This window comes from Salmo trutta, unplaced genomic scaffold (assembly GCF_901001165.1).
Source record: "Salmo trutta unplaced genomic scaffold, fSalTru1.1, whole genome shotgun sequence".
Classification (NCBI taxonomy): Eukaryota; Metazoa; Chordata; class Actinopteri; order Salmoniformes; family Salmonidae; genus Salmo; species Salmo trutta.
In genome coordinates, this window is record NW_021823237.1 from 1,068,260 (window position 1) to 1,095,531 (window position 27,272).

Below are 27,272 nucleotides of genomic sequence, written 5' to 3' on the forward strand. Positions count from 1 at the left end.
ATAATCTGACTGTAGTTCCTTCTTATGCACTGTTCTGTCTAGATGCTGTAATATGACTGTAGTTCTGTGTAGATGCTATAATATGACTGTAGTTCTGTGTAGATGCTATAATATGACTGTAGTTCTGTGTAGATGCTGTAATATGACTGTAGTTCTGTGTAGACGCTATAATATGACTGTAGTTCTGTCTAGATGCTGTAATATGACTGTAGTTCTGTGTAGATGCTATAATATGACTGTAGTTCTGTGTAGATGCTATGGTGTTTGTTTTGCTGCTGACCGTGTCCTGTCGTTCTCCAGAACAACGGAAGAACTACACCAAAAACAGCATCAACAGCATGACGAACACCTCCCAGTACCACGTCGAGGTCAGTCTACTACTGTACATACAGCATGACTACCACCCCACGTTGAGGCCAGTCTACTACTGTCCATACAGCATGACTAACACACCACGTTGAGGCCAGTCTACATACAGCATGACTACCACCCACGTTGAGGCCATGCTACATACAGCATGACTACCACCCCATGTTGAGGTCAGTCTACATACAGCATGACTACCACCCCACGTTGAGGCCAGTCTACTACTGTACATACAGCATGACTACCACCCCACGATGAGGTCAGTCTACTACTGTACATACAGCATGACTACCACCCCATGTTGAGGTCAGTCTACATACAGCATGACTACCACCCCACGTTGAGGCCAGTCTACTACTGTACATACAGCATGACTACCACCCCACGATGAGGTCAGTCTACTACTGTCCATACAGCATGACTAACACCCCACAGTACCACGTTGAGGTCAGTCTACTACTGTACATACAGCATGACTACCACCCCACGTTGAGGTCAGTCTACATACAGCATGACTACCACCCCACGCTGAGGCCAGTCTACTACTGTACATACAGTGTGTTAGTGGTAGGTAGGGTAGAGATTGTTACTAACCTGTCCCAAACCCTCTCCCCCTCTCCCCCTCTCTCCCCCTCTCCTATCCCCTCTGTGTCCCAAACCCTCTCCCCTCTCCCCCCTCTCCTATCCCCTCTGTGTCCCCAAACCCTCTCCCCTCTCCCCCCTCTCCTATCCCCTCTGTGTCCCAAACCCCTCTCCCCTCTCCCCTCTCTCCTATCCCCTCTGTGTCCCAAACCCTCTCCCCTCTCCCCCCCTCTCCTATCCCCTCTGTGTCCCCAAACCCTCTCCCCTCTCCCCCCTCTCCTCTCTCCTCTCAGCACCTGACCACATTTGTTCTGGACAGGAAGGAAGCCATGATCAACACTGAGGATGGAATCAGGAAGCTCCGCCTCCTGGACGCCAAGGGAAAGGTGAGGCGCAGGAGATAATATGACTCTGTTTCCCATCTGCTGTACAGATCCAATATATTCCTATTGGTTTGATAATGTAGCTGCTGTACAGATCCAATGTATTCCTATTGGTTTGATAATGTAGCTGCTGTACAGATCCAATGTATTCCTATTGGTTTGATAATGTAGCTGCTGTACAGATCCAATATATTCCTATTGGTTTTGATAATGTAGCTGCTGTCCAGATCCAATATATTCCTATTGGTTTGATATTAGATATGGACCCAGGACATGCTGCTGCAGGTGGAGGAGAAGACGGTCAGCCTCATCGACCCAGAGACCAAGGTGGGTGAGCAGGAAGGCTGTCTGAAGGGACCAGCTGTGGTACGCTGGACAGGGGCATCATGGGACCTACTGGCTAGACCAGCGGTATCATATCAGGGAATTACTGAAAGTTATTTGGCTACTGGCTCTCTCGAAGAAAAAACGATTTATACTTGACGGAGGTGCTGTATGGAAGGTGACTGTCACAGGCGTCGTAAAATGGAGCCCGAGATGCAGCGTGGGTAGTGCTCATTTTCAAACTCTTTTAATGAACACACTTGACAAGATAACAAAAAACGACCAACACAATCCCGTCAGGTACACTTAAGACTAGAACGGAAAACAACTACCCACAAACCCCCAAAGGAAAAACAGGCTGTCTAAGTATGGCTTCCAATCAGAGACAACGAAAGACAACTGCCTCTGATTGGAAACCATACCCGGCCGAAACATGAAAACCAACACATAGAAATAGATAACTAGAACAAACCCACATAGAAACAGAAAACCCCAAAATACCTACAAAACAAACCCCCCTTAACTGACCTGTTTGTTAGGGCTGGCCTCAGTACAGTTTTTAAGCTGGTTCTGTTAACTGATCTGTTTGTTAGGGCTGGCCTCAGTACAGTTTATAAGCTGGTTCTGGTAACTGACCTGTTTGTTTGGGCTGGCCTCAGTACAGTTTATAAGCTGGTTCTGTTAACTGACCTGTTTGTTTGGGCTGGTCTCAGTATAGTTTTTAAGCTGGTTCTGTTAACTGACCTGTTTGTTAGGGCTGGCCTCAGTACAGTTTTTAAGCTGGTTAAGTGACCTGTTTGTTTGGGCTGGCCTCAGTACAGTTTTTAAGCTGGTTAACTGACCTGTTTGTTATTGTTTCAGAATGAGTTGGAGAACTTTCCCTTGGGGACCATCATGCACTGCCAGGCGGTGATGTCATCCTGCAACTACGACTCCATCTTGGCTCTGGTGTGTAAGGAGCCGGGCCAGGGCAAACCGGACCTTCACCTGTTCCAGTGTGACGACATCAAGGTACACACACACACACACACACACACACACAGACACAGACACACACACAGACACACACACAGACACACACACACCACAGACACAGACAGACACAGACACAGACACACACACACACACACACACAGACAGACAGACAGACAGACAGTTAGTGATGTGTTCTCTGTCTGTCTGTCTCGTCCAGGCCACCTGATCCAGGCTGATATAGAGGGTTAGGGTTGGTAATGTGTTCTCTCCCTGTCTGTCTGTCTGTCTGTCTCGTCCAGGCCAACCTAATCCAGGCTGATATAGAGGGGGCCATGATGGATCAGAAGGGAGGCAAGGTGAAGAAGAGACCAGAAGCACTACGGTAAAACACCTGTATCTACCTGTCGTCTCTGACTGGACTCTGTACTGTAGTAGAGACCAGAAACACTACGGTAGAACACCTGTCGTCTCTGACTGGACTCTGTACTGTAGTAGAGACCCAGAAACACTACGGTAGAACACCTGTATCTACCTGTCGTCTCTGACTGGACTCTGTACTGTAGTAGAGACCAGAAACACTACGGTAGAACACCTGTCGTCTCTGACTGGACTCTGTACTGTAGTAGAGACCCAGAAACACTACGGTAGAACACCTGTATCTACCTGTCGTCTCTGACTGGACTCTGTACTGTAGTAGAGACCAGAAACACTACGGTAGAACACCTGTATCTACCTGTCGTCTCTGACTGGACTCTGTACTGTAGTAGAGACCCAGAAACACTACGGTAGAACACCTGTATCTAACTGTCGTCTCTGACTGGACTCTGCACTGTAATAGAGACCAGAAACGCTACGGTAGAACACCTGTATCTACCTGTCGTCTCTGACTGGACTCTGTACCGTAGTAGAGACCAGAAACACTACGGTAGAACACCTGTATCTACCTGTCGTCTCTGACTGGACTCTGTACTGTAGTAGAGACCAGAAACACTACGGTAGAACACCTGTATCTACCTGTCGTCTCTGACTGGACTCTGTACTGTAGTAGAGACCAGAAACACTACGGTAGAACACCTGTCGTCTCTGACTGGACTCTGTACTGTAGTAGAGACCCAGAAACACTACGGTAGAACACCTGTATCTAACTGTCGTCTCTGACTGGACTCTGTACCGTAGTAGAGACCCAGAAACACTACGGTAGAACACCTGTATCTACCTGTCGTCTCTGACTGGACTCTGTACCGTAGTAGAGACCCAGAAACACTACGGTAGAACACCTGTATCTACCTGTCGTCTCTGACTGGACTCTGTACTATAGTAGAGACCAGAAACACTACGGTAGAACACCTGTATCTACCTGTCGTCTCTGACTGGACTCTGTACTGTAGTAGAGACCCAGAAACACTACGGTAGAACACCTGTATCTACCTGTCGTCTCTGACTGGACTCTGTACTGTAGTAGAGACCCAGAAACACTACGGTAAAACACCTGTCGTCTCTGACTGGACTCTGTACTGTAGTAGAGACCCAGAAATACTACGGTAGAACACCTGTCGTCTCTGACTGGACTCTGTACCGTAGTAGAGACCCAGAAACACTACGGTAGAACACCTGTCGTCTCTGACTGGACTCTGTACTGTAGTAGAGACCCAGAAACACTACGGTAGAACACCTGTATCTACCTGTCGTCTCTGACTGGACTCTGTACCGTAGTAGAGACCCAGAAACACTACGGTAGAACACCTGTATCTACCTGTCGTCTCTGACTGGACTCTGTACCGTAGTAGAGACCCAGAAACACTACGGTAGAACACCTGTATCTACCTGTCGTCTCTGACTGGACTCTGTACCGTAGTAGAGACCCAGAAACACTACGGTAGAACACCTGTATCTACCTGTCGTCTCTGACTGGACTCTGTACCGTAGTAGAGACCCAGAAACACTACGGTAGAACACCTGTATCTACCTGTCGTCTCTGACTGGACTCTGTACCATAGTAGAGACCCAGAAACACTACGGTAGAACACCTGTATCTACCTGTCGTCTCTGACTGGACTCTGTACTGTAGTAGAGACCCAGAAACACTACGGTAGAACACCTGTCGTCTCTGACTGGACTCTGTACCATAGTAGAGACCCAGAAACACTACGGTAGAACACCTGTATCTACCTGTCGTCTCTGACTGGACTCTGTACTGTAGTAGAGACCCAGAAACACTACGGTAGAACACCTGTATCTACCTGTCGTCTCTGACTGGACTCTGTACTGTAGTAGAGACCCAGAAACACTACGGTAAAACACCTGTCGTCTCTGACTGGACTCTGTACCGTAGTAGAGACCCAGAAACACTACGGTAGAACACCTGTCGTCTCTGACTGGACTCTGTACTGTAGTAGAGACCCAGAAACACTACGGTAAAACACCTGTCGTCTCTGACTGGACTCTGTACTGTAGTAGAGACCCAGAAACACTACGGTAGAACACCTGTCGTCTCTGACTGGACTCTGTACCGTAGTAGAGACCCAGAAACACTACGGTAGAACACCTGTATCTACCTGTCGTCTCTGACTGGACTCTGTACTGTAGTAGAGACCCAGAAACACTACGGTAAAACACCTGTCGTCTCTGACTGGACTCTGTGCTGTAGTAGAGACCCAGAAATACTACTGTAGAACACCTGTCGTCTCTGACTGGACTCTGTACCGTAGTAGAGACCCAGAAACACTACGGTAGAACACCTGTCGTCTCTGACTGGACTCTGTACTGTAGTAGAGACCCAGAAACACTACGGTAGAACACCTGTATCTACCTGTCGTCTCTGACTGGACTCTGTACTGTAGTAGAGACCCAGAAACACTACGGTAAAACACCTGTCGTCTCTGACTGGAATCTGTACTGTAGTAGAGACCCAGAAACACTACGGTAGAACACCTGTCGTCTCTGACTGGACTCTGTACCGTAGTAGAGACCCAGAAACACTACGGTAGAACACCTGTCGTCTCTGACTGGACTCTGTACTGTAGTAGAGACCCAGAAACACTACGGTAGAACACCTGTATCTACCTGTCGTCTCTGACTGGACTCTGTACTGTAGTAGAGACCCAGAAACACTACGGTAGAACACCTGTATCTACCTGTCGTCTCTGACTGGACTCTGTACTGTAGTAGAGACCCAGAAACACTACGGTAGAACACCTGTATCTACCTGTCGTCTCTGACTGGACTCTGTACTGTAGTAGAGACCAGAAACACTACGGTAAAACACCTGTATCTACCTGTCGTCTCTGACTGGACTCTGTACTGTTGTAGAGACCCAGAAACACTACGGTAGAACACCTGTCGTCTCTGACTGGACTCTGTACTGTAGTAGAGACCAGAAACACTACGGTAGAACACCTGTATCTACCTGTCGTCTCTGACTGGACTCTGTACTGTAGTAGAGACCAGAAACACTACGGTAGAACACCTGTATCTACCTGTCGTCTCTGACTGGACTCTGTACTGTAGTAGAGACCCAGAAACACTACGGTAGAACACCTGTCGTCTCTGACTGGAATCTGTACTGTAGTAGAGACCCAGAAACACTACGGTAGAACACCTGTCGTCTCTGACTGGACTCTGTACTGTAGTAGAGACCCAGAAACACTACGGTAGAACTCCTGTCGTCTCTGACTGGACTCTGTACTGTAGTAGAGACCCAGAAACACTACGGTAGAACACCTGTATCTACCTGTCGTCTCTGACTGGACTCTGTACTGTAGTAGAGACCCAGAAACACTACGGTAGAACACCTGTATCTACCTGTCGTCTCTGACTGGACTCTGTACCGTAGTAGAGACCCAGAAACACTACGGTAGAACACCTGTCGTCTCTGACTGGACTCTGTACCGTAGTAGAGACCCAGAAACACTACGGTAGAACACCTGTATCTACCTGTCGTCTCTGACTGGACTCTGTACTGTAGTAGAGACCCAGAAACACTACGGTAGAACACCTGTATCTACCTGTCGTCTCTGACTGGACTCTGTACTGTAGTAGAGACCCAGAAACACTACGGTAGAACACCTGTGTCTACCTGTCGTCTCTGACTGGACTCTGTACCGTAGTAGAGACCCAGAAACACTACGGTAGAACACCTGTATCTACCTGTCGTCTCTGACTGGACTCTGTACTGTAGTAGAGACTGGAATGGGATCTGTTACTTTATAGAGCTCTGTTATAATGGGTTCTGTATCAGTGCTGTATGGGGTTCTGTTTGTATCTGGGTCTGGGTCTGGTCTGTATCAGTGCTGTATGGGGTTCTGTTTGTATCTGTGTCTGGGTCTGGTCTGTATCAGTGCTGTATGGGGTTCTGTTTGTATCTGGGTCTGGGTCTGGTCTGTATCAGTGCTGTATGGGGTTCTGTTTGTATCTGGGTCTGGGTCTGGTCTGTATCAGTGCTGTATGGGGTTCTGTTTGTATCTGGGTCTGGGTCTGGTCTGTATCAGTGCTGTATGGGGTTCTGTTTGTATCTGGGTCTGGGTCTGGTCTGTATCAGTGCTTTATGGGGTTCTGTTTCTATCTGGGTCTGGGTCTGGTCTGTATCAATGCTGTATGGGGTTCTGTTTGTATCTGGGTCTGGGTCTGGTCTGTATCAGTGCTGTATGGGGTTCTGTTTGTATCTGGGTCTGGGTCTGGTCTGTATCAGTGCTGTATGGGGTTCTGTTTGTATCTGGGTCTGGTCTGTATCAGTGCTGTATGGGGTTCTGTTTGTATCTGGGTCTGGGTCTGGTCTGTATCAGTGCTGTATGGGGTTCTGTTTGTATCTGGGTCTGGGTCTGGTCTGTATCAGTGCTGTATGGGGTTCTGTTTGTATCTGGGTCTGGGTCTGGTCTGTATCAGTGCTGTATGGGGTTCTGTTTGTATCTGGGTCTGGGTCTGGTCTGTATCAGTGCTGTATGGGGTTCTGTTTGTATCTGGGTCTGGTCTGGTCTGTATCAGTGCTGTATGGGGTTCTGTTTGTATCTGGGTCTGGGTCTGGTCTGTATCAGTGCTGTATGGGGTTCTGTTTGTATCTGGGTCTGGTCTGGTCTGTATCAGTGCTGTATGGGGTTCTGTTTGTATCTGGGTCTGGTCTGGTCTGTATCAGTGCTGTATGGGGTTCTGTTTGTATCTGGGTCTGGGTCTGGTCTGTATCCGTGCTGTATGGGGTTCTGTTTGTATCTGGGTCTGGTCTGTATCAGTGCTGTATGGGGTTCTGTTTGTGTCTGGGTCTGGTCTATCAGTGCTGTATGGGGTTCTGTTTGTATCTGGGTCTGGGTTTGGTCTGTATCAGTGCTGTATGGGGTTCTGTTTGTATCTGGGTCTGGGTCTGGTCTGTATCAGTGCTGTATGGGGTTCTGTTTGTATCTGGGTCTGGGTCTGGTCTATCAGTGCTGTATGGGGTTCTGTTTGTATCTGGGTCTGGGTCTGGTCTGTATCAGTGCTGTATGGGGTTCTGTTTGTATCTGGGTCTGGGTCTGGTCTTTATCAGTGCTGTATGGGGTTCTGTTTGTATCTGGGTCTGGGTCTGTATCTGATTGTCCGTCTGCCTCTCGTCTCCTCCTCCCGTCCTCCTATAGGATGATTCTGAAGAGTGATGGGGTCATCCCCCCGCCCCCAGCGGCGCCCGCCCCAGAGCCCCCCGCCACCCTCACCCAGGTGGACGTGAGGAGTCGCGTGGCAGCCTGGTCAGCCTGGGCGGCGGAGCAGCAGGACTGTAAGAAAACACAAGTTACTGGGACTTAACTGAGTCTGAAAGGTTCTGCCTTCTAATACGCAGTTCGTCACTCCGTAGTCAATGATATGGCAACATGAATGGACTTCAACAACTGTTCTATGGGTTCAACCAGGTGATGTAGTGAGAGAAAGAGCTGTTCTATGGGTTCAACCAGTTGATGTAGTGAGAGAAAGAGCTGTTCTATGGGTTCAACCAGGTGATGTAGTGAGAGAAAGAGCTGTTCTATGGGTTCAACCAGGTGATGTAGTGAGAGAAAGAGCTGTTCTATGGGTTCAACCAGGTGATGTAGTGAGAGAAAGAGCTGTTCTATGGGTTCAACCAGGTGATGTAGTGAGAGAAAGAGCTGTTCTATGGGTTCAACCAGGTGATAGTTGAGAGAAAGAGCTGTTCTATGGGTTCAACCAGGTGATGTAGTGAGAGAAAGAGCTGTTCTATGGGTTCAACCAGGTGATTAGTTGAGAGAAAGAGCTGTTCTATGGGTTCAACCAGGTGATTAGTTGAGAGAAAGAGCTGTTCTATGGGTTCAACCAGGTGATAGTTGAGAGAAAGAGCTGTTCTATGGGTTCAACCAGGTGATGTAGTGAGAGAAAGAGCTGTTCTATGGGTTCAACCAGGTGATGTAGTGACAGAAAGAGCTGTTCTATGGGTTCAACCAGGTGATGTAGTCAGAGAAAGAGCTGTTCTATGGGTTCAACCAGGTGATGTAGTGAGAGAAAGAGCTGTTCTATGGGTTCAACCAGGTGATGTAGTGAGAGAAAGAGCTGTTCTATGGGTTCAACCAGGTGATGTAGTCAGAGAAAGAGCTGTTCTATGGGTTCAACCAGGTGATGTAGTGAGAGAAAGAGCTGTTCTATGGGTTCAACCAGGTGATAGTTGAGAGAAAGAGCTGTTCTATGGGTTCAACCAGGTGATGTAGTGAGAGAAAGAGCTGTTCTATGGGTTCAACCAGGTGATAGTTGAGAGAAAGAGCTGTTCTATGGGTTCAACCAGGTGATGTAGTGAGAGAAAGAGATCAAATCAAATGTATTTATTTATATAGCCCTTCGTATATCAGCTGAAATCTCAAAGTGCTGTACAGAAACCCAGCCTAAAACCCCAAACAGCAAGCAATGCATGTGAAAGAAGCACGGTGGCTAGGAAAAACTCCCTAGGAAAAACTCCCTAGAAAGGCCAAAAACCTAGGAAGAAACCTAGAGAGGAACCAGGCTATGAGGGGTGGCCAGTCCTCTTCTGGCTGTGCCGGGTGGATATTATAACAGAACATGGTCAAGATGTTAAAATGTTCATAAATGACCAGCATGATCAAATAATAATAATCATAGTAGTTGTCGAGGGTGCAACAAGCACGTCCGGTGAACAGGTCAGGGTTCCGTAGCCACAGGCAGAACAGTTGAAACTGGAGCAGCAGCATGGCCAGGTGGACTGGGGACAGCAAGGAGTCATCATGCCAGGTAGTCCCGAGGCATTGTCCTAGGGCTCAGGTCCTCCGGGAGAAAGAAAGAAAGAAAGAGAGAAAGAGAGAATTAGAGAGAGCATATTTAAATTCACACAGGACACCGGATAAGACAGGAGAATACTCCAGATGTAACAGACTGACCCTAGCCCCCCGGCACATAAACTACTGCAGCATAAATACTGGAGGCTGAGACAGGAGGGATCAGAAGACACTGTGGCCCCATCCGATGATACCCGATGTTCTATGGGTTCAACCAGGTGATAGTTGAGAGAAAGAGAACTAAAACACACTGAATGACTCCAGTCCTGATACAGAACTAAAACACACTGAATGACTCCAGTCCTGATACAGAACTAAAACACACTGAATGACTCCAGTCCTTTATACCTGATACAGAACTAAAACACACTGAATGACTCCAGTCCTGATACAGAACTAAAATGTACTGAATGACTCCAGTCCTGATACAGAACTAAAACACACTGAATGACTCCGGTCCTGATACAGAACTAAAACACACTGAATGATTCCAGTCCTGATACAGAACTAAAACACACTGAATGACTCCAGTCCTGATACAGAACTAAAACACACTGAATGACTCCGGTCCTTTATACCTGATACAGAACTAAAACACACTGAATGACTCCAGTCCTGATACAGAACTAAAACACACTGAATGACTCCAGTCCTGATACAGAACTAAAACACACTGAATGATTCCAGTCCTGATACAGAACTAAAACACACTGAATGACTCCAGTCCTGATACAGAACTAAAACACACTGAATGACTCCGGTCCTTTATACCTGATACAGAACTAAAACACACTGAATGACTCCGGTCCTGATCCAGAACTAAAACACACTGAATGACTCCAGTCCTGATACAGAACTAAAACACACTGAATGACTCCGGTCCTGATACAGAACTAAAACACACTGAATGACTCCAGTCCTTTATACCTGATACAGAACTAAAACACACTGAATGACTCCGGTCCTGATACAGAACTAAAACACACTGAATGACTCCAGTCCTGATCCAGAACTAAAACACACTGAATGACTCCGGTCCTGATACAGAACTAAAACACACTGAATGACTCCAGTCCTTTATACCTGATACAGAACTAAACACACTGAATGACTCCGGTCCTGATACAGAACTAAAACACACTGAATGACTCCAGTCCTGATACAGAACTAAAACACACTGAATGACTCCGGTCCTTTATACCTGATACAGATCTAAAACACACTGAATGACTCCAGTCCTGATACAGAACTAAAACACACTGAATGAATCCGGTCCTGATACAGAACTAAAACACACTGAATGACTCCAGTCCTGATACAGAACTAAAACACACTGAATGACTCCGGTCCTGATACAGAACTAAAACACTGAATGACTCCAGTCCTGATACAGAACTAAAACACACTGAATGACTCCAGTCCTGATACAGAACTAAAACACACTGAATGACTCCGGTCCTGATACAGAACTAAAACACACTGAATGACTCCAGTCCTGATACAGAACTAAAACACACTGAATGACTCCAGTCCTTTATACCTGATACAGAACTAAAACACACTGAATGACTCCAGTCCTTTATACCTGATAAAGAACTAAAACACACTGAATGACTCCAGTCCTGATACAGAACTAAAACACACTGAATGACTCCAGTCCTGATACAGAACTAAAACACACTGAATGACTCCGGTCCTTTATACCTGATAAAGAACTAAAACACTGAATGACTCCAGTCCTGATACAGAACTAAAACACACTGAATGAATCCGGTCCTGATACAGAACTAAAACACACTGAATGACTCCAGTCCTTTATACCTGATACAGAACTAAAACACACTGAATGACTCCAGTCCTGATACAGAACTAAAACACACTGAATGACTCCAGTCCTGAAACAGAACTAAAACACACTGAATGACTCCGGTCCTGATACAGAACTAAAACACACTGAATGACTCCGGTCCTGATACAGAACTAAAACACACTGAATGACTCCAGTCCTTTATACCTGATACAGAACTAAAACACACTGAATGACTCCAGTCCTGATACAGAACTAAAACACACTGAATGACTCCAGTCCTGATACAAAACTAAAACACACTGAATGACTCCAGTCCTGATACAGAACTAAAGCACACTGAATGACTCCAGTCCTGATACAGAACTAAAACACACTGAATGACTCCGGTCCTGATACAGAACTAAAACACACTGAATGACTCCAGTCCTTTATACCTGATACAGAACTAAAACACACTGAATGACTCCGGTCCTGATACAGAACTAAAACACACTGAATGACTCCAGTCCTGATCCAGAACTAAAACACACTGAATGACTCCGGTCCTGATACAGAACTAAAACACACTGAATGACTCCGGTCCTTTATACCTGATAAAGATCTAAAACACACTGAATGACTCCAGTCCTGATCCAGAACTAAAACACACTGAATGACTCCGGTCCTGATACAGAACTAAAACACACTGAATGACTCCGGTCCTTTATACCTGATACAGATCTAAAACACACTGAATGACTCCAGTCCTGATACAGAACTAAAACACACTGAATGAATCCGGTCCTGATACAGAACTAAAACACACTGAATGACTCCAGTCCTGAAACAGAACTAAAACACACTGAATGACTCCGGTCCTGATACAGAACTAAAACACTGAATGACTCCAGTCCTGATACAGAACTAAAACACACTGAATGACTCCAGTCCTGATACAGAACTAAAACACACTGAATGACTCCGGTCCTGATACAGAACTAAAACACACTGAATGACTCCAGTCCTGATACAGAACTAAAACACACTGAATGACTCCGGTCCTTTATACCTGATAAATAACTAAAACACACTGAATGACTCCAGTCCTTTATACCTGATAAAGAACTAAAACACACTGAATGACTCCAGTCCTGATACAGAACTAAAACACACTGAATGACTCCAGTCCTGATACAGAACTAAAACTCACTGAATGACTCCAGTCCTTTATACCTGATACAGAACTAAAACACACTGAATGACTCCAGTCCTGATACAGAACTAAAACACACTGAATGACTCCAGTCCTGAAACAGAACTAAAACACACTGAATGACTCCAGTCCTGATACAGAACTAAAACACACTGAATGACTCCGGTCCTGATACAGAACTAAAACACACTGAATGACTCCGGTCCTGATACAGAACTAAAACACACTGAATGACTCCAGTCCTTTATACCTGATACAGAACTAAAACACACTGAATGACTCCAGTCCTGATACAGAACTAAAACACACTGAATGACTCCGGTCCTGATACAGAACTAAAACACACTGAATGACTCCGGTCCTGATACAGAACTAAAACACTGAATGACTCCAGTCCTGATACAGAACTAAAACACACTGAATGACTCCAGTCCTGATACAGAACTAAAACACACTGAATGACTCCGGTCCTGATACAGAACTAAAACACACTGAATGACTCCGGTCCTGATACAGAACTAAAACACACTGAATGACTCCAGTCCTTTATACCTGATACAGAACTAAAACACACTGAATGACTCCAGTCCTGAAACAGAACTAAAACACACTGAATGACTCCAGTCCTGATACAGAACTAAAACACACTGAATGACTCCGGTCCTGATACAGAACTAAAACACACTGAATGACTCCAGTCCTGAAACAGAACTAAAACACACTGAATGACTCCGGTCCTGATACAAAACTAAAACACACTGAATGACTCCGGTCCTGATACAGAACTAAAACACACTGAATGACTCCGGTCCTGATACAGAACTAAAACACTGAATGACTCCAGTCCTGATACAGAACTAAAACACACTGAATGACTCCAGTCCTGATACAGAACTAAAACACACTGAATGACTCCGGTCCTGATACAGAACTAAAACACACTGAATGACTCCGGTCCTGATACAGAACTAAAACACACTGAATGACTCCAGTCCTTTATACCTGATACAGAACTAAAACACACTGAATGACTCCAGTCCTGAAACAGAACTAAAACACACTGAATGACTCCAGTCCTGATACAGAACTAAAACACACTGAATGACTCCGGTCCTGATACAGAACTAAAACACACTGAATGACTCCAGTCCTGAAACAGAACTAAAACACACTGAATGACTCCGGTCCTGATACAAAACTAAAACACACTGAATGACTCCAGTCCTGATACAGAACTAAAACACACTGAATGACTCCAGTCCTTTATACCTGATACAGAACTAAAACACACTGAATGACTCCGGTCCTGATACAGAACTAAAACACTGAATGACTCCAGTCCTGATACAGAACTAAAACACACGGAATGACTCCAGTCCTTTATACCTGATACAGAACTAAAACTGAAGAGCTCAGTGACTTTCAATGTGGCACCGTCATAGGATGCCACCTTTCCAACAAGTCAGTTCGTCACATTTCCGCCCTGCTAGAGCTGCTCCCCCGGGTCAACTGTTACTGCTGTTACTGTGAAGTGGAAACGTCTAGGAGCAACAACGGCTGAGCCGCAAAGTGGTAGGCCACACAAGCTTACAGAACGGGACCGCAGAGTGCTGAAGCGTGTAGCACGTAAAAATCATCTGTCCTCGGTTGCAACACTCACTACCGAGTTCCAAACTGCCTCTGGAAGCAACGTCAGCGCAAGAACTGTTCGTCGGGAGCTTCATGAAATGGGTTTCCATGGCCTGAGCAGCCGCACACAAGCCGACGATCACCATGCGCAATACCAAGCGTCGACTGGAGGGGTGTACAGCTCGCCGCCATTGGACTCAGAAGCAGTTGAACCGCGTTCTCTGGAGTGATGAAACACCATATGGCAGTCCGACGGACAAATCTGGGTTTGGAAGAACTTGACTGGCCTGCAAAGAGCCCTGACCTCAACCCCATCGACTGCATGTCAGGCCTAATCACCCAACCTCACAAATGCTCTTGTAGCAAATATTTTCTTACTTACTTTAAAACAATTCTGCATTGTTGGTTAAGAGCCTGTAAGTAAGCATTTCACGGTAAAGTCTTACATACCCGTTGTATTCAGCGCATGTGACAAATAACATTTGGTTTGATTTGAGAATAACCTCATTGGGGAAGATTTGTGTCACTATTCTAATTCCCTTCTCTCTCTCCTCCCGTCCTCCCTCTCCACCTGTTTCTATCAGATGATAAACAGCATCAATATTCTGACCAGAACGAACCTCCGGACATGTTGGCTACCAGAGTGGATCGAGACGTGGTGAGTGTTTCCCACTGTCTGTCTGTCTGTCTGTCCAGATACCACATACTGGTACCGTCTGTCTGTCTGTCTGTCTGTCCAGATACCACATACTGGTACCGTCTCTCTGTCTGTCCGTCCAGATACCACATACTGGTACCGTCTGTCTGTCCGTCCGTCCAGATACCACATACTGGTACCGTCTGTCTGTCCAGATACCACATACTGGTACCGTCTGTCTGGCCGTCCGTCCAGATACCACATACTGGTACCGTCTGTCTGGCCGTCCGTCCAGATACCACATACTGGTACCGTCTGTCTGTCCGTCCGTCCAGATACCACATACTGGTACCGTCTGTCTGTCTGTCCGTCCAGATACCACATACTGGTACCGTCTGTCTGTCTGTCCGTCCAGATACCACATACTGGTACCGTCTGTCTGTCCGTCCGTCCAGATACCACATACTGGTACCGTCTGTCTGTCTGTCCGTCCGTCCAGATACCACATACTGGTACCGTCTGTCTGTCTGTCTGTCCGTCCAGATACCACATACTGATACCGTCTGTCTGTCTGTCCAGATACCACATACTGGTACCGTCTGTCTGTCTGTCTGTCCGTCCAGATACCATATACTGGTACCGTCTGTCTGGCCGTCCGTCCAGATACCACATACTGGTACCGTCTGTCTGGCCGTCCGTCCAGATACCACATACTGGTACCGTCTGTCTGTCCGTCCGTCCAGATACCACATACTGGTACCGTCTGTCTGTCCAGATACCACATACTGGTACCGTCTGTCTGTCCGTCCGTCCGTCCAGATACCACATACTGGTACCGTCTGTCTGTCCGTCTGTCCGTCCAGATACCACATACTGGTACCGTCTGTCTGTCAGTCTGTCCGTCCAGATACCACATACTGGTACCGTCTGTCCGTCCGTCCGTCCAGATACCACATACTGGTACCGTCTGTCTGTCAGTCTGTCTGTCTACCTCTCTCTCTGTGTCCGTCAGCCGTAGAGTCGGCGGTAGAGTCGGCGGTAGAGTCGGCGGTAGAGTCGGCAGCCGTAGAGTCGGCGGTAGAGTTGGCGGTAGTCGGCAGCGGTAGAGTCGGCGGTAGAGTCGGCAGCCGTAGAGTCGGCGGTAGAGTCGGCGGTAGAGACGGCAGCCGTAGAGTCGGCGGTAGAGTCGGCGGTAGAGTCGGCGGTAGACGGCAGCCGTAGAGTCGGCGGTAGAGTCGGCGGTAGAGTGATCTGGAGTCAGGTCTTCAGTTGTTTGTTTGTTTCTTCAATACCGCAGACTGATGAGTAGTTTCACCTAGAGACTGATCTGGAGTCAGGTCTTCAGTCGATTGTTTGTTTCTTCAATACTGCAGACCGATGGGTAGTTTCACCTAGAGGCTGATCTGGAGTCAGGTCTTCAGGTGAAGATGAGATGCCATGTTCAGATGAGTGGAAACTCTAGAGTGGATGACAGTTTTAGACATATAGAGGTGCTTCTAATACTAACCAATAGAACAGGGCTGTAGTAACAACAAGGATTCACCACTATTAGGAGCCTTGGATCAGTAGTCTGTAGTAACAACAAGGATTCACCACTATTAGGAGCCTTGGATCAGTAGTCTGTAGTAACAACAAGGATTCACCACTATTAGGAGCCTTGGATCAGTAGTCTGTAGTAACAACAAGGATTCACCACTATTAGGAGCCTTGGATCAGTAGTCTGTAGTAACAACAAGGATTCACCACTATTAGGAGCCTTGGATCAGTAGTCTGTTCAGCAGTTAATCATTACATAATAAAAGTCCTTCCAAAGTAAATGCAAAACGTGATATGGTATGAGGCACTACCTTCCTCTCCAACGCTATTTAAAAAAATATATATTTTCGCCAAGCTTGGAAAATCCACGTAGAAGAGATAAACAGCGACTGCTGAAGTAAAGGAAAGTCCTAGTGTTTTTACGCTAACTGACTGTAGCAGCACCTCCAGCAACAACACATGTTGAGCCTGACAGCGACGAGTCAATCACACCCACATTTACACTACACGACTTCATTTAGCGAGTAACAAAGTCTGTCTGTCTGTGGTTGTGTGTCTTTTAAACAGTACTTTCTTCTTCTCTCGCAGCAAATCCTGAACCACATCCTGGACCACATTGAGTTCTTCGTGACCAAACTGCAGAAAGCAGCTGAAGCCTTCAACGAGCTCTCCAAGAGGAAGAAATCTAAAAAGAACAAGAAGAAGGGACCCGGAGGTGGGTTATGTAGTTCTTTAGATCTAGTTTGTAGTTCTCTGGTCCTGATCTTCATTCTACTGTCCATGACATCGTTACTGTTGGGTGGTGTAGTTCTTTAGATCTAGTTTGTAGTTCTCCATGACCTCGTTACTGTTGGGTGGTGTAGTTCTTTAGATCTAGTTTGTAGTTCTCCATGACCTCGTTACTGTTGGGTGGTGTAGTTCTTTAGATCTAGTTTGTAGTTCTCCATGACCTCGTTACTGTTGGGTGGTGTAGTTCTTTAGATCTAGTTTGTAGTTCTCCATGACCTCGTTACTGTTGGGTGGTGTAGTTCTTTAGATCTAGTTTGTAGTTCTCCATGACCTCGTTACTGTTGGGTGGTGTAGTTCTTTAGATCTAGTTTGTAGTTCTCCATGACCTCGTTACTGTTTCCTTAAGTAGATTGTTCCTTCCACTGTAGACAACATTTACATCAAAACAGGAAACAATTAGTAAAACAGTCGATGTTGCCAGACTAGTGACTATCCTACTGTAATACTGTATGTACTAGACTAGTGACTATCCTACTGTAATACTGTATGTACTAGACTAGTGACTATCCTACTGTAATACTGTATGTACCAGACTAGTGACTATCCTACTGTAATACTGTATGTACTAGACTAGTGGCTGTCCTACTGTAATACTGTATGTACTAGACTAGTGGCTGTCCTACTGTAATACTGTATGTACCAGGCTGGTGACTATCCTACTGTAATACTGTATGTACCAGACTAGTGCCCGTCCTACTGTAATACTGTGTGTAACCTGTCATGTCTCTCTCTGTCCACCAGAGGGAGTGCTAACGCTGCGAGCCAAGCCTCCTACTGTATTACTGTGTGTAACCTGTCATGTCTCTCTCTGTCCACCAGAGGGAGTGCTAACGCTGCGAGCCAAGCCTCCTACTGTAATACTGTGTGTAACCTGTCATGTCTCTCTCTGTCCACCAGAGGGAGTGCTAACGCTGCGAGCCAAGCCTCCTACTGTAATACTGTGTGTAACCTGTCATGTCTCTCTCTGTCCACCAGAGGGAGTGCTAATGCTGCGAGCCAAGCTTCCAGCTTCCTACTGTATTACTGTGTGTAACCTGTCATGTCTCTCTCTGTCCACCAGAGGGAGTGCTAACGCTGCGAGCCAAGCCTCCTACTGTATTACTGTGTGTAACCTGTCATGTCTCTCTCTGTCCACCAGAGGGAGTGCTAACGCTGCGAGCCAAGCTTCCAGCTTCCTACTGTATTACTGTGTGTAACCTGTCATGTCTCTCTCTGTCCACCAGAGGGAGTGCTAACGCTGCGAGCCAAGCCTCCTACTGTAATACTGTGTGTTACCTGTCATGTCTCTCTCTGTCCACCAGAGGGAGTGCTAACGCTGCGAGCCAAGCCTCCTACTGTAATACTGTGTGTAACCTGTCATGTCTCTCTCTGTCCACCAGAGGGAGTGCTAATGCTGCGAGCCAAGCTTCCAGCTTCCTACTGTATTACTGTGTGTAACCTGTCATGTATCTCTCTGTCCACCAGAGGGAGTGCTAACGCTGCGAGCCAAGCCTCCCACTGTATTACTGTGTGTAACCTGTCATGTCTCTCTCTGTCCACCAGAGGGAGTGCTAACGCTGCGAGCCAAGCCTCCCACTGTATTACTGTGTGTAACCTGTCATGTCTCTCTCTGTCCACCAGAGGGAGTGCTAACGCTGCGAGCCAAGCCTCCTACTGTATTACTGTGTGTAACCTGTCATGTCTCTCTCTGTCCACCAGAGGGAGTGCTAACGCTGCGAGCCAAGCCTCCTACTGTATTACTGTGTGTAACCTGTCATGTCTCTCTCTGTCCACCAGAGGGAGTGCTAACGCTGCGAGCCAAGCCTCCCACTGTATTACTGTGTGTAACCTGTCATGTCTCTCTCTGTCCACCAGAGGGAGTGCTAACGCTGCGAGCCAAGCCTCCTACTGTATTACTGTGTGTAACCTGTCATGTCTCTCTCTGTCCACCAGAGGGAGTGCTAACGCTGCGAGCCAAGCCTCCAACTCAGGAGGAGTTTGTTGACTGTTTCCAGAAGTTCAAACATTCCTTCAACCTGCTGGTAAGACACCAAAGATAAATGATATTTATTTATTATTTATTTACTTTTACATTTGTTTGAGGCTTTCCTTGTCTCTCTCCTCCAGGGGAAGTTGAAGTCCCACATCCAGAATCCCAGCGCTGACGACCTGGTCCACTTCCTGTTCACACCACTCAGAATGGTGAGAGACAGACTGCTCGACTCTGTTATTCCATGTTCTGTTCCTGTTCACACCAGTCAGGATGGTGAGAGACAGACTGCTCTACTCTGTTATTCCATGTTCTGTTCCTGGTTAGGGTAATGATTTAACCTCTTCTCCTCCAGGTGATCCAGACCTCTGGAGGGACAGAGCTGGCTAAGAGCCTAGTAGTTAGTGGTGAGGGTAATGGTTTAACCTCTTCTCCTCCAGGTGATCCAGACCTCTGGAGGGTCAGAGCTGGCTAAGAGCCTAGTAGTTAGTGGTGAGGGTAATGGTTTAACCTCTTCTCCTCCAGGTGATCCAGACCTCTGGAGGGACAGAGCTGGCTAAGAGCCTAGTAGTTAGTGGTGAGGGTAATGGTTTAACCTCTTCTCCTCCAGGTGATCCAGACCTCTGGAGGGACAGAGCCGGTTAAGAGCCTAGTAGTTAGTGGTGAGGGTAATGGTTTAACCTCTTCTCCTCCAGGTGATCCAGACCTCTGGAGGGACAGAGCCGGCTAAGAGCCTAGTAGTTAGTGGTGAGGGTAATGGTTTAACCTCTTCTCCTCCAGGTGATCCAGACCTCTGGAGGGACAGAGCCGGCTAAGAGCCTAGTAGTTAGTGGTGAGGGTAATGGTTTAACCTCTTCTCCTCCAGGTGATCCAGACCTCTGGAGGGACAGAGCTGGCTAAGAGCCTAGTAGTTAGTGGTGAGGGTAATGGTTTAACCTCTTCTCCTCCAGGTGATCCAGACCTCTGGAGGGACAGAGCTGGCTAAGAACCTAGTAGTTAGTGGTGAGGGTAATGGTTTAACCTCTTCTCCTCCAGGTGATCCAGACCTCTGGAGGGACAGAGCTGGCTAAGAGCCTAGTAGTTAGTGGTGAGGGTAATGGTTTAACCTCTTCTCCTCCAGGTGATCCAGACCTCTGGAGGGACAGAGCTGGCTAAGAGCCTAGTAGTTAGTGGTGAGGGTAATGGTTTAACCTCTTCTCCTCCAGGTGATCCAGACCTCTGGAGGGACAGAGCCGGTTAAGAGCCTAGTAGTTAGTGGTGAGGGTAATGGTTTAACCTCTTCTCCTCCAGGTGATCCAGACCTCTGGAGGGACAGAGCCGGCTAAGAGCCTAGTAGTTAGTGGTGAGGGTAATGGTTTAACCTCTTCTCCTCCAGGTGATCCAGACCTCTGGAGGGACAGAGCCGGCTAAGAGCCTAGTAGTTAGTGGTGAGGGTAATGGTTTAACCTCTTCTCCTCCAGGTGATCCAGACCTCTGGAGGGACAGAGCTGGCTAAGAGCCTAGTAGTTAGTGGTGAGGGTAATGGTTTAACCTCTTCTCCTCCAGGTGATCCAGACCTCTGGAGGGACAGAGCTGGCTAAGAGCCTAGTAGTTAGTGGTGAGGGTAATGGTTTAACCTCTTCTCCTCCAGGTGATCCAGACCTCTGGAGGGACAGAGCTGGCTAAGAGCCTAGTAGTTAGTGGTGAGGGTAATGGTTTAACCTCTTCTCCTCCAGGTGATCCAGACCTCTGGAGGGACAGAGCCGGTTAAGAGCCTAGTAGTTAGTGGTGAGGGTAATGGTTTAACCTCTTCTCCTCCAGGTGATCCAGACCTCTGGAGGGACAGAGCTGGCTAAGAGCCTAGTAGTTAGTGGTGAGGGTAATGGTTTAACCTCTTCTCCTCCAGGTGATCCAGACCTCTGGAGGGACAGAGCTGGCTAAGAGCCTAGTAGTTAGTGGTGAGGGTAATGGTTTAACCTCTTCTCCTCCAGGTGATCCAGACCTCTGGAGGGACAGAGCTGGCTAAGAGCCTAGTAGTTAGTGGTGAGGGTAATGGTTTAACCTCTTCTCCTCCAGGTGATCCAGACCTCTGGAGGGACAGAGCTGGCTAAGAGCCTAGTAGTTAGTGGTGAGGGTAATGGTTTAACCTCTTCTCCTCCAGGTGATCCAGACCTCTGGAGGGACAGAGCTGGCTAAGAGCCTAGTAGTTAGTGGTGAGGGTAATGGTTTAACCTCTTCTCCTCCAGGTGATCCAGACCTCTGGAGGGACAGAGCTGGCTAAGAGCCTAGTAGTTAGTGGTGAGGGTAATGGTTTAACCTCTTCTCCTCCAGGTGATCCAGACCTCTGGAGGGACAGAGCTGGTTAAGAGCCTAGTAGTTAGTGATGAGGGTAATGGTTTAACCTCTTCTCCTCCAGGTGATCCAGACCTCTGGAGGGTCAGAGCTGGCTAAGAGCCTAGTAGTTAGTGGTGAGGGTAATGGTTTAACCTCTTCTCCTCCAGGTGATCCAGACCTCTGGAGGGACAGAGCTGGCTAAGAGCCTAGTAGTTAGTGGTGAGGGTAATGGTTTAACCTCTTCTCCTCCAGGTGATCCAGACCTCTGGAGGGACAGAGCTGGCTAAGAGCGTGGTGGTCCCTCTGTTGACCAGAGAGGCTATAGACTTCCTGCACTCAGCTGGGACGGCCGAGGAAAGACAGCTGTGGGTTGCCCTGGGGGACGGGTGGACCAAGTGCAGGTATGAGGTTAGAGGTCACGATGGGGTCAACATGGGGTCATAGGGGTGAATGATTGGTTAATGTGGGTTTAACGGTAATATCAGTCTCCAACCTCTTTATTTAAAGCATCTTCTGTTCACTTACTGATGGAGTAACACCATTATTTTAGTCTAACTGAGATGCTGCTGTAGGCCCTCCTTGGTTGGGGACAGATCTAGGTGCTGCTGTAGGCCCTCCTTGGTTGGGGACAGATCTAGGTGCTGCTGTAGGCCCTCCTTGGTTTGGGGACAGATCTAGGTGCTGCTGTAGGCCCTCCTTGGTTGGGGACAGATATAGGTGATGCTGTAGGCCCTCCTTGGTTGGGGACAGATCTAGGTGTTGCTGTAGACCCTCCTTGGTTGGGGACAGATCTAGGTGCTGCTGTAGGCCCTCCTTGGTTTGGGGACAGATCTAGGTGCTGCTGTAGGCCCTCCTTGGTTGGGGACAGATCTAGGTGCTGCTGTAGGCCCTCCTTGGTTGGGGACAGATCTAGGTGCTGCTGTAGGCCCTCCTTGGTTTGGGGACAGATCTAGGTGCTGCTGTAGGCCCTCCTTGGTTGGGGACAGATCTAGGTGCTGCTGTAGGCCCTCCTTGGTTGGGGACAGATCTAGGTGCTGCTGTAGGCCCTCCTTGGTTGGGGACAGATCTAGGTGTTGCTGTAGGCCCTCCTTGGTTGGGGACAGATATAGGTGATGCTGTAGGCCCTCCTTGGTTGGGGACAGATCTAGGTGTTGCTGTAGACCCTCCTTGGTTGGGGACAGATCTAGGTGCTGCTGTAGGCCCTCCTTGGTTTGGGGACAGATCTAGGTGCTGCTGTAGGCCCTCCTTGGTTGGGGACAGATCTAGGTGCTGCTGTAGGCCCTCCTTGGTTGCGGACAGATCTAGGTGCTGCTGTAGGCCCTCCTTGGTTTGGGGACAGATCTAGGTGCTGCTGTAGGCCCTCCTTGGTTGGGGACAGATCTAGGTGTTGCTGTAGGCCCTCCTTGGTTGGGGACAGATCTAGGTGCTGCTGTAGGCCCTCCTTGGTTGGGGACAGATCTAGGTGATGCTGTAGGCCCTCCTTGGTTGGGGACAGATCTAGGTGCTGCTGTAGGCCCTCCTTGGTTGGGGACAGATCTGGGTGCTGCTGTAGGCCCTCCTTGGTTGTGGACAGATCTGGGTGCTGCTGTAGGCCCTCCTTGGTTGGGGACAGATCTAGGTGCTGCTGTAGGCCCTCCTTGGTTGGGGACAGATCTAGGTGCTGCTGTAGGCCCTCCTTGGTTGGGGACAGATCTAGGTGCTGCTGTAGGCCCTCCTTGGTTGGGGACAGATCTGGGTGCTGCTGTAGGCCCTCCTTGGTTGGGGACAGATCTAGGTGCTGCTGTAGGCCCTCCTTGGTTGGGGACAGAAGCACCAGATCATCACCAAACAGTAGACATTTGACTTCAGATTCTAGTAGGGTGAGGCCGGGTGCTGTAGACTGTTCTAGTGCCCTCGCCAATTCATTGATATATATGTTGAAGAGGATGGGGCTTAAACTGCATCCCTGTCTCACCCCACGGCCCTGTGGGAAGAAATTAGTTTTTTGCCAATTTCAACTGCACACTTGCTGTTTGTGTTCATGGATTTTATAATGTCATATGTTTTTCCCCCAACACCACTTTCCAATTTGTATAGCAGATCCTCAGGCCTAATTGAGCCAAAAGCTTTTTTGAAATCAACAATGCCTCTCTCTCGCTCCTCTCTCTCGCTCTCTCTTCCTACCTCTCTCTCTTCTCTCTCTCTTCCTATCTCTTTCTCTCTCTCTCTCTCTCTCTCTCTCCTCCTACCTCTCTCTCTTTCTCTCTCTCTCTCTTCTCTGTCTCTCTCTCTCTCTCTTTCTCTCTCTCTCTCTCTCTCTCTCCTCCTACCTCTCTCTCTTTCTCTCTCTCTCTCTTCTGTCTCTCTCTCTCCCCCTCTCCCCCTCCCTCTCTCCCCTCCCTCTCCATCTCTCCCCCTCCCCCTCCCCCCCTCCCTCTCAATCTCTCCCCCTCCCCCCTCCCTCTCCCCCTCCCTACCCCCCTCCCTCTCCCCCTCCCTCCCTCTCCCCTTCTCTAGGTTGGAGTGGCCTAAGGACCACTACTTCCCTCCGTGTACACTGCAGTTCCGTGATGGTTGGGAACCTCCCATGATGCTGTTCGTCCCCCAATCACGAGAGGCAGAGCTGAATCAGCTGACCCAGACCCTAACCCACTCTGAGATCCTTAGACAGGAGGAGATGGTACACAGGCTGTCTACTGAGGTATGAACCCTGACCCCTAAACCCTGACCCCTAAACTCTGACCCCTAACCCATAGCCCCTGACCCCTAACCCCTTTTACCCCTAGCTGTCTTCTGTGACAACCCCTAACCCCTAGCTGCTAACCCCTAAACCCTAACCTCCTAACCCCTAACCCCTAACCTCTAACCTCTAACCTCTAACCCCTAACCTCTAACCCCTAACCCCTAACCTCTAACCTCTAAACCCTAAACCCTAACCTCTAACCCCTAACCCATAACCCCTAGCTGCTAACCTCTAACCCCTAACCCCTAGCTGCTATCTGCTGTCTACTGAGGTACATTGTTTTTGTGACAGAGCAGACTGATTCCATAGAAGGGTCAAACCTAGCAGGGTGGGGCCAAGTTAAACCCTGACCCCTAGCCCCTAGCCCCTAAACCCTCACCCCTAGCCCCTAACCCCTAACCCCAAAACCCTCACCCCTAACCCCTAGCTCCTAACCCACTCTGAGATCCTTAGACAGGAGGAGATGGTACACAGGCTGTCTACTGAGGTACGAACCCTAAACCCTAATCCCTAGTCCCTAACCTCTATCCCCTAAACCCTAACCCATTCTGCGATCCAACCCCTAACCCTAGCAAGGTGGGGCCAAGTTAGCCTATCAGACATTTCCCTGAGGGACTGTCTCACTTGTTAGTTAGCTTGTGACAGTCCCTTCATCAGTAATGACAGTCCCTTCATCAATAATGACAGTCCCTTCATCAGTAATGACAGTCCCTTCATCAGTAATGACAGTCCCTTCATCAGTAATGACAGTCCCTTCATCAATAATGACAGTCTCTTCATCAGTAATGACAGTCCCTTCATCATTGATCAGAGTCTCTTCATCATTGATCAGAGTCTCTTCATCATTGATCAGTCTCTTCATCATTGATCAGTCTCTTCATCATTGATCAGTCTCTTCATCATTGATAATAACTGAGGAAAGAGTTAATCTGATGTGTTTGTGTTCTCTCTCTCCCCGCAGCATCCGGGTGTCCAGGACTTCCCGTCTTCACAAGGGTATGCATTGGACAACAAGGCTTACAAGCGCGTGCAGCTCTCGGACCAGGACATGGCCGTGCAGGCCTTCAAACAGGCCGTCTCACGGCACGTAGACCGGTAACACTGACCGACTGAACCCAACGCCCTGAAGAACTGGCCCATGCTTCTTACTGTCTATTAAACGAATGCCCCTCTGGACACACTTTACTTACGCTAAATCTGAACTGTAAAACTGTCTCCTCTCTCAGCTGGGAAACATATGCTCTCCTACTGGTGTAGAATCTTCCAATCTCATCTCTCACTCGCAACTATTGGTTGAGAGTGAGAGAGAATAAACATCACATGCCAGGAAGTAGCTAGCTAGCTAACTGTAGAATAAACATCACATCCCAGGAAGTAGCTAGCTAGCTAACGGTAGAATAAACATCACATCCCAGTGAGTAGCTAGCTAGCTAACGGTAGAATAAACATCACATCCCAGTGAGTAGCTAGCTAGCTAACGGTAGAATAAACATCACATCCCAGTGAGTAGCTAGCTAGCTAACGGTAGAATAAACATCACATCCCAGTGAGTAGCTAGCTAGCTAACGGTAGAATAAACATCACATTCCAGTGAGTAGCTAGCTAGCTAACGGTAGAATAAACATCCCAGGAAGTAGCTAGCTAACGGTAGAATAAACATCCCAGGAAGTAGCTAGCTAACGGTAGAATAAACATCACATCCCAGTGAGTAGCTAGCTAGATAACGGTAGAATAAACATCACATCCCAGTGAGTAGCTAGCTAGCTAACGGTAGAATAAACATCACATCCCAGTGAGTAGCTAGCTAGCTAACGGTAAAATAAACATCACATCCCAGTGAGTAGCTAGCTAGCTAACGGTTGAATAAACATAATGAGCGTCAGGTAGTAGCTAGCTAGCTAACGGTAGAATAAACATCACATCCCAGTGAGTAGCTAGCTAGCTAACGGTAGAATAAACATCACATTCCAGTGAGTAGCTAGCTACCTAACGGTAGAATAAACATCCCAGGAAGTAGCTAGCTAATGGTAGAATAAACATCACATTCCAGTGAGTAGCTAGCTAGCTAACCGTAGAATAAACATCACATCCCAGTGAGTAGCTAGCTAGCTAACGGTAGAATAAACATCACATCCCAGTGAGTAGCTAGCTAGATAACGGTAGAATTAACATCACATCCCAGTGAGTAGCTAGCTAGATAACGGTAGAATAAACATCACATCCCAGTGAGTAGCTAGCTAGCTAACGGTAGAATAAACATCACATCCCAGTGAGTAGCTAGCTAGCTAACGGTAGAATAAACATCACATCCCAGTGAGTAGCTAGCTAGCTAACGGTTGAATAAACATAATGAGCGTCAGGTAGTAGCTAGCTAGCTAACGGTTGAATAAACATCACATCCCAGTGAGTAGCTAGCTAGCTAACGGTTGAATAAACATAATGAGCGTCAGGTAGTAGCTAGCTAGCTAACGGTAGCAGCATGAGGGGACAGGAAGTAGTTATTTCCTACTGGTGTAGAATCTGCCAATCTCGTCTCTTACTCTCCCCTCTATCGGTTCACACCTGATCCTCTGACATTGTGTCTGTGTTCACAGTGTTCTCTCCTTTCCGTTGATATGGGTTAACAGGCTAATACTCAGACTCTATAATGTTCTACTGTATATAAAAACATCAAAACTCTGGCTGCTACGGGTAAATTATCTTTATCGCGATCTTGATCAATCACAGCTCCCTCTATCCAATCACAGCTCCCTCTATCCAATCACAGCTCCCTCTATCCAATCACAGCTCCC

General features: G+C 47.7%; 1 protein-coding gene across 7 annotated transcripts in view; it reads left to right on the forward strand.

Annotated features, from left to right (window-relative positions):
• The first annotated feature begins 231 nt into the window (after positions 1-231).
• LOC115189858 (epidermal growth factor receptor kinase substrate 8-like) overlaps positions 232-27,272 on the forward strand; it is a 58,121-nt gene continuing 31,080 nt past the window's right edge. For 5 of the 7 annotated variants that reach the window (XR_003877019.1, XR_003877020.1, XM_029748392.1 and 2 more), the window contains exons 1-13: positions 232-368; positions 1,242-1,334; positions 1,590-1,658; positions 2,517-2,666; positions 2,930-3,012; positions 8,231-8,367; positions 15,099-15,172; positions 17,276-17,402; positions 19,409-19,497; positions 19,583-19,657; positions 22,011-22,159; positions 24,255-24,438; positions 25,442-25,476. Coding sequence is in view for 5 of the 7 variants with exons in the window: in XM_029748392.1 (XP_029604252.1) it covers positions 258-368; positions 1,242-1,334; positions 1,590-1,658; positions 2,517-2,666; positions 2,930-3,012; positions 8,231-8,367; positions 15,099-15,172; positions 17,276-17,402; positions 19,409-19,497; positions 19,583-19,657; positions 22,011-22,159; positions 24,255-24,438; positions 25,442-25,476 (1,376 nt within the window). In the remaining 2 variants the exon portion in view is untranslated. Of the gene's footprint in view, positions 369-1,241; positions 1,335-1,589; positions 1,659-2,516; positions 2,667-2,929; positions 3,013-8,230; positions 8,368-15,098; positions 15,173-17,275; positions 17,403-19,408; positions 19,498-19,582; positions 19,658-22,010; positions 22,160-24,254; positions 24,439-25,441; positions 25,576-27,272 lie in introns of all 7 variants that reach the window. The other 2 variants (XM_029748390.1, XM_029748391.1) reach the window with 2 other exon arrangements.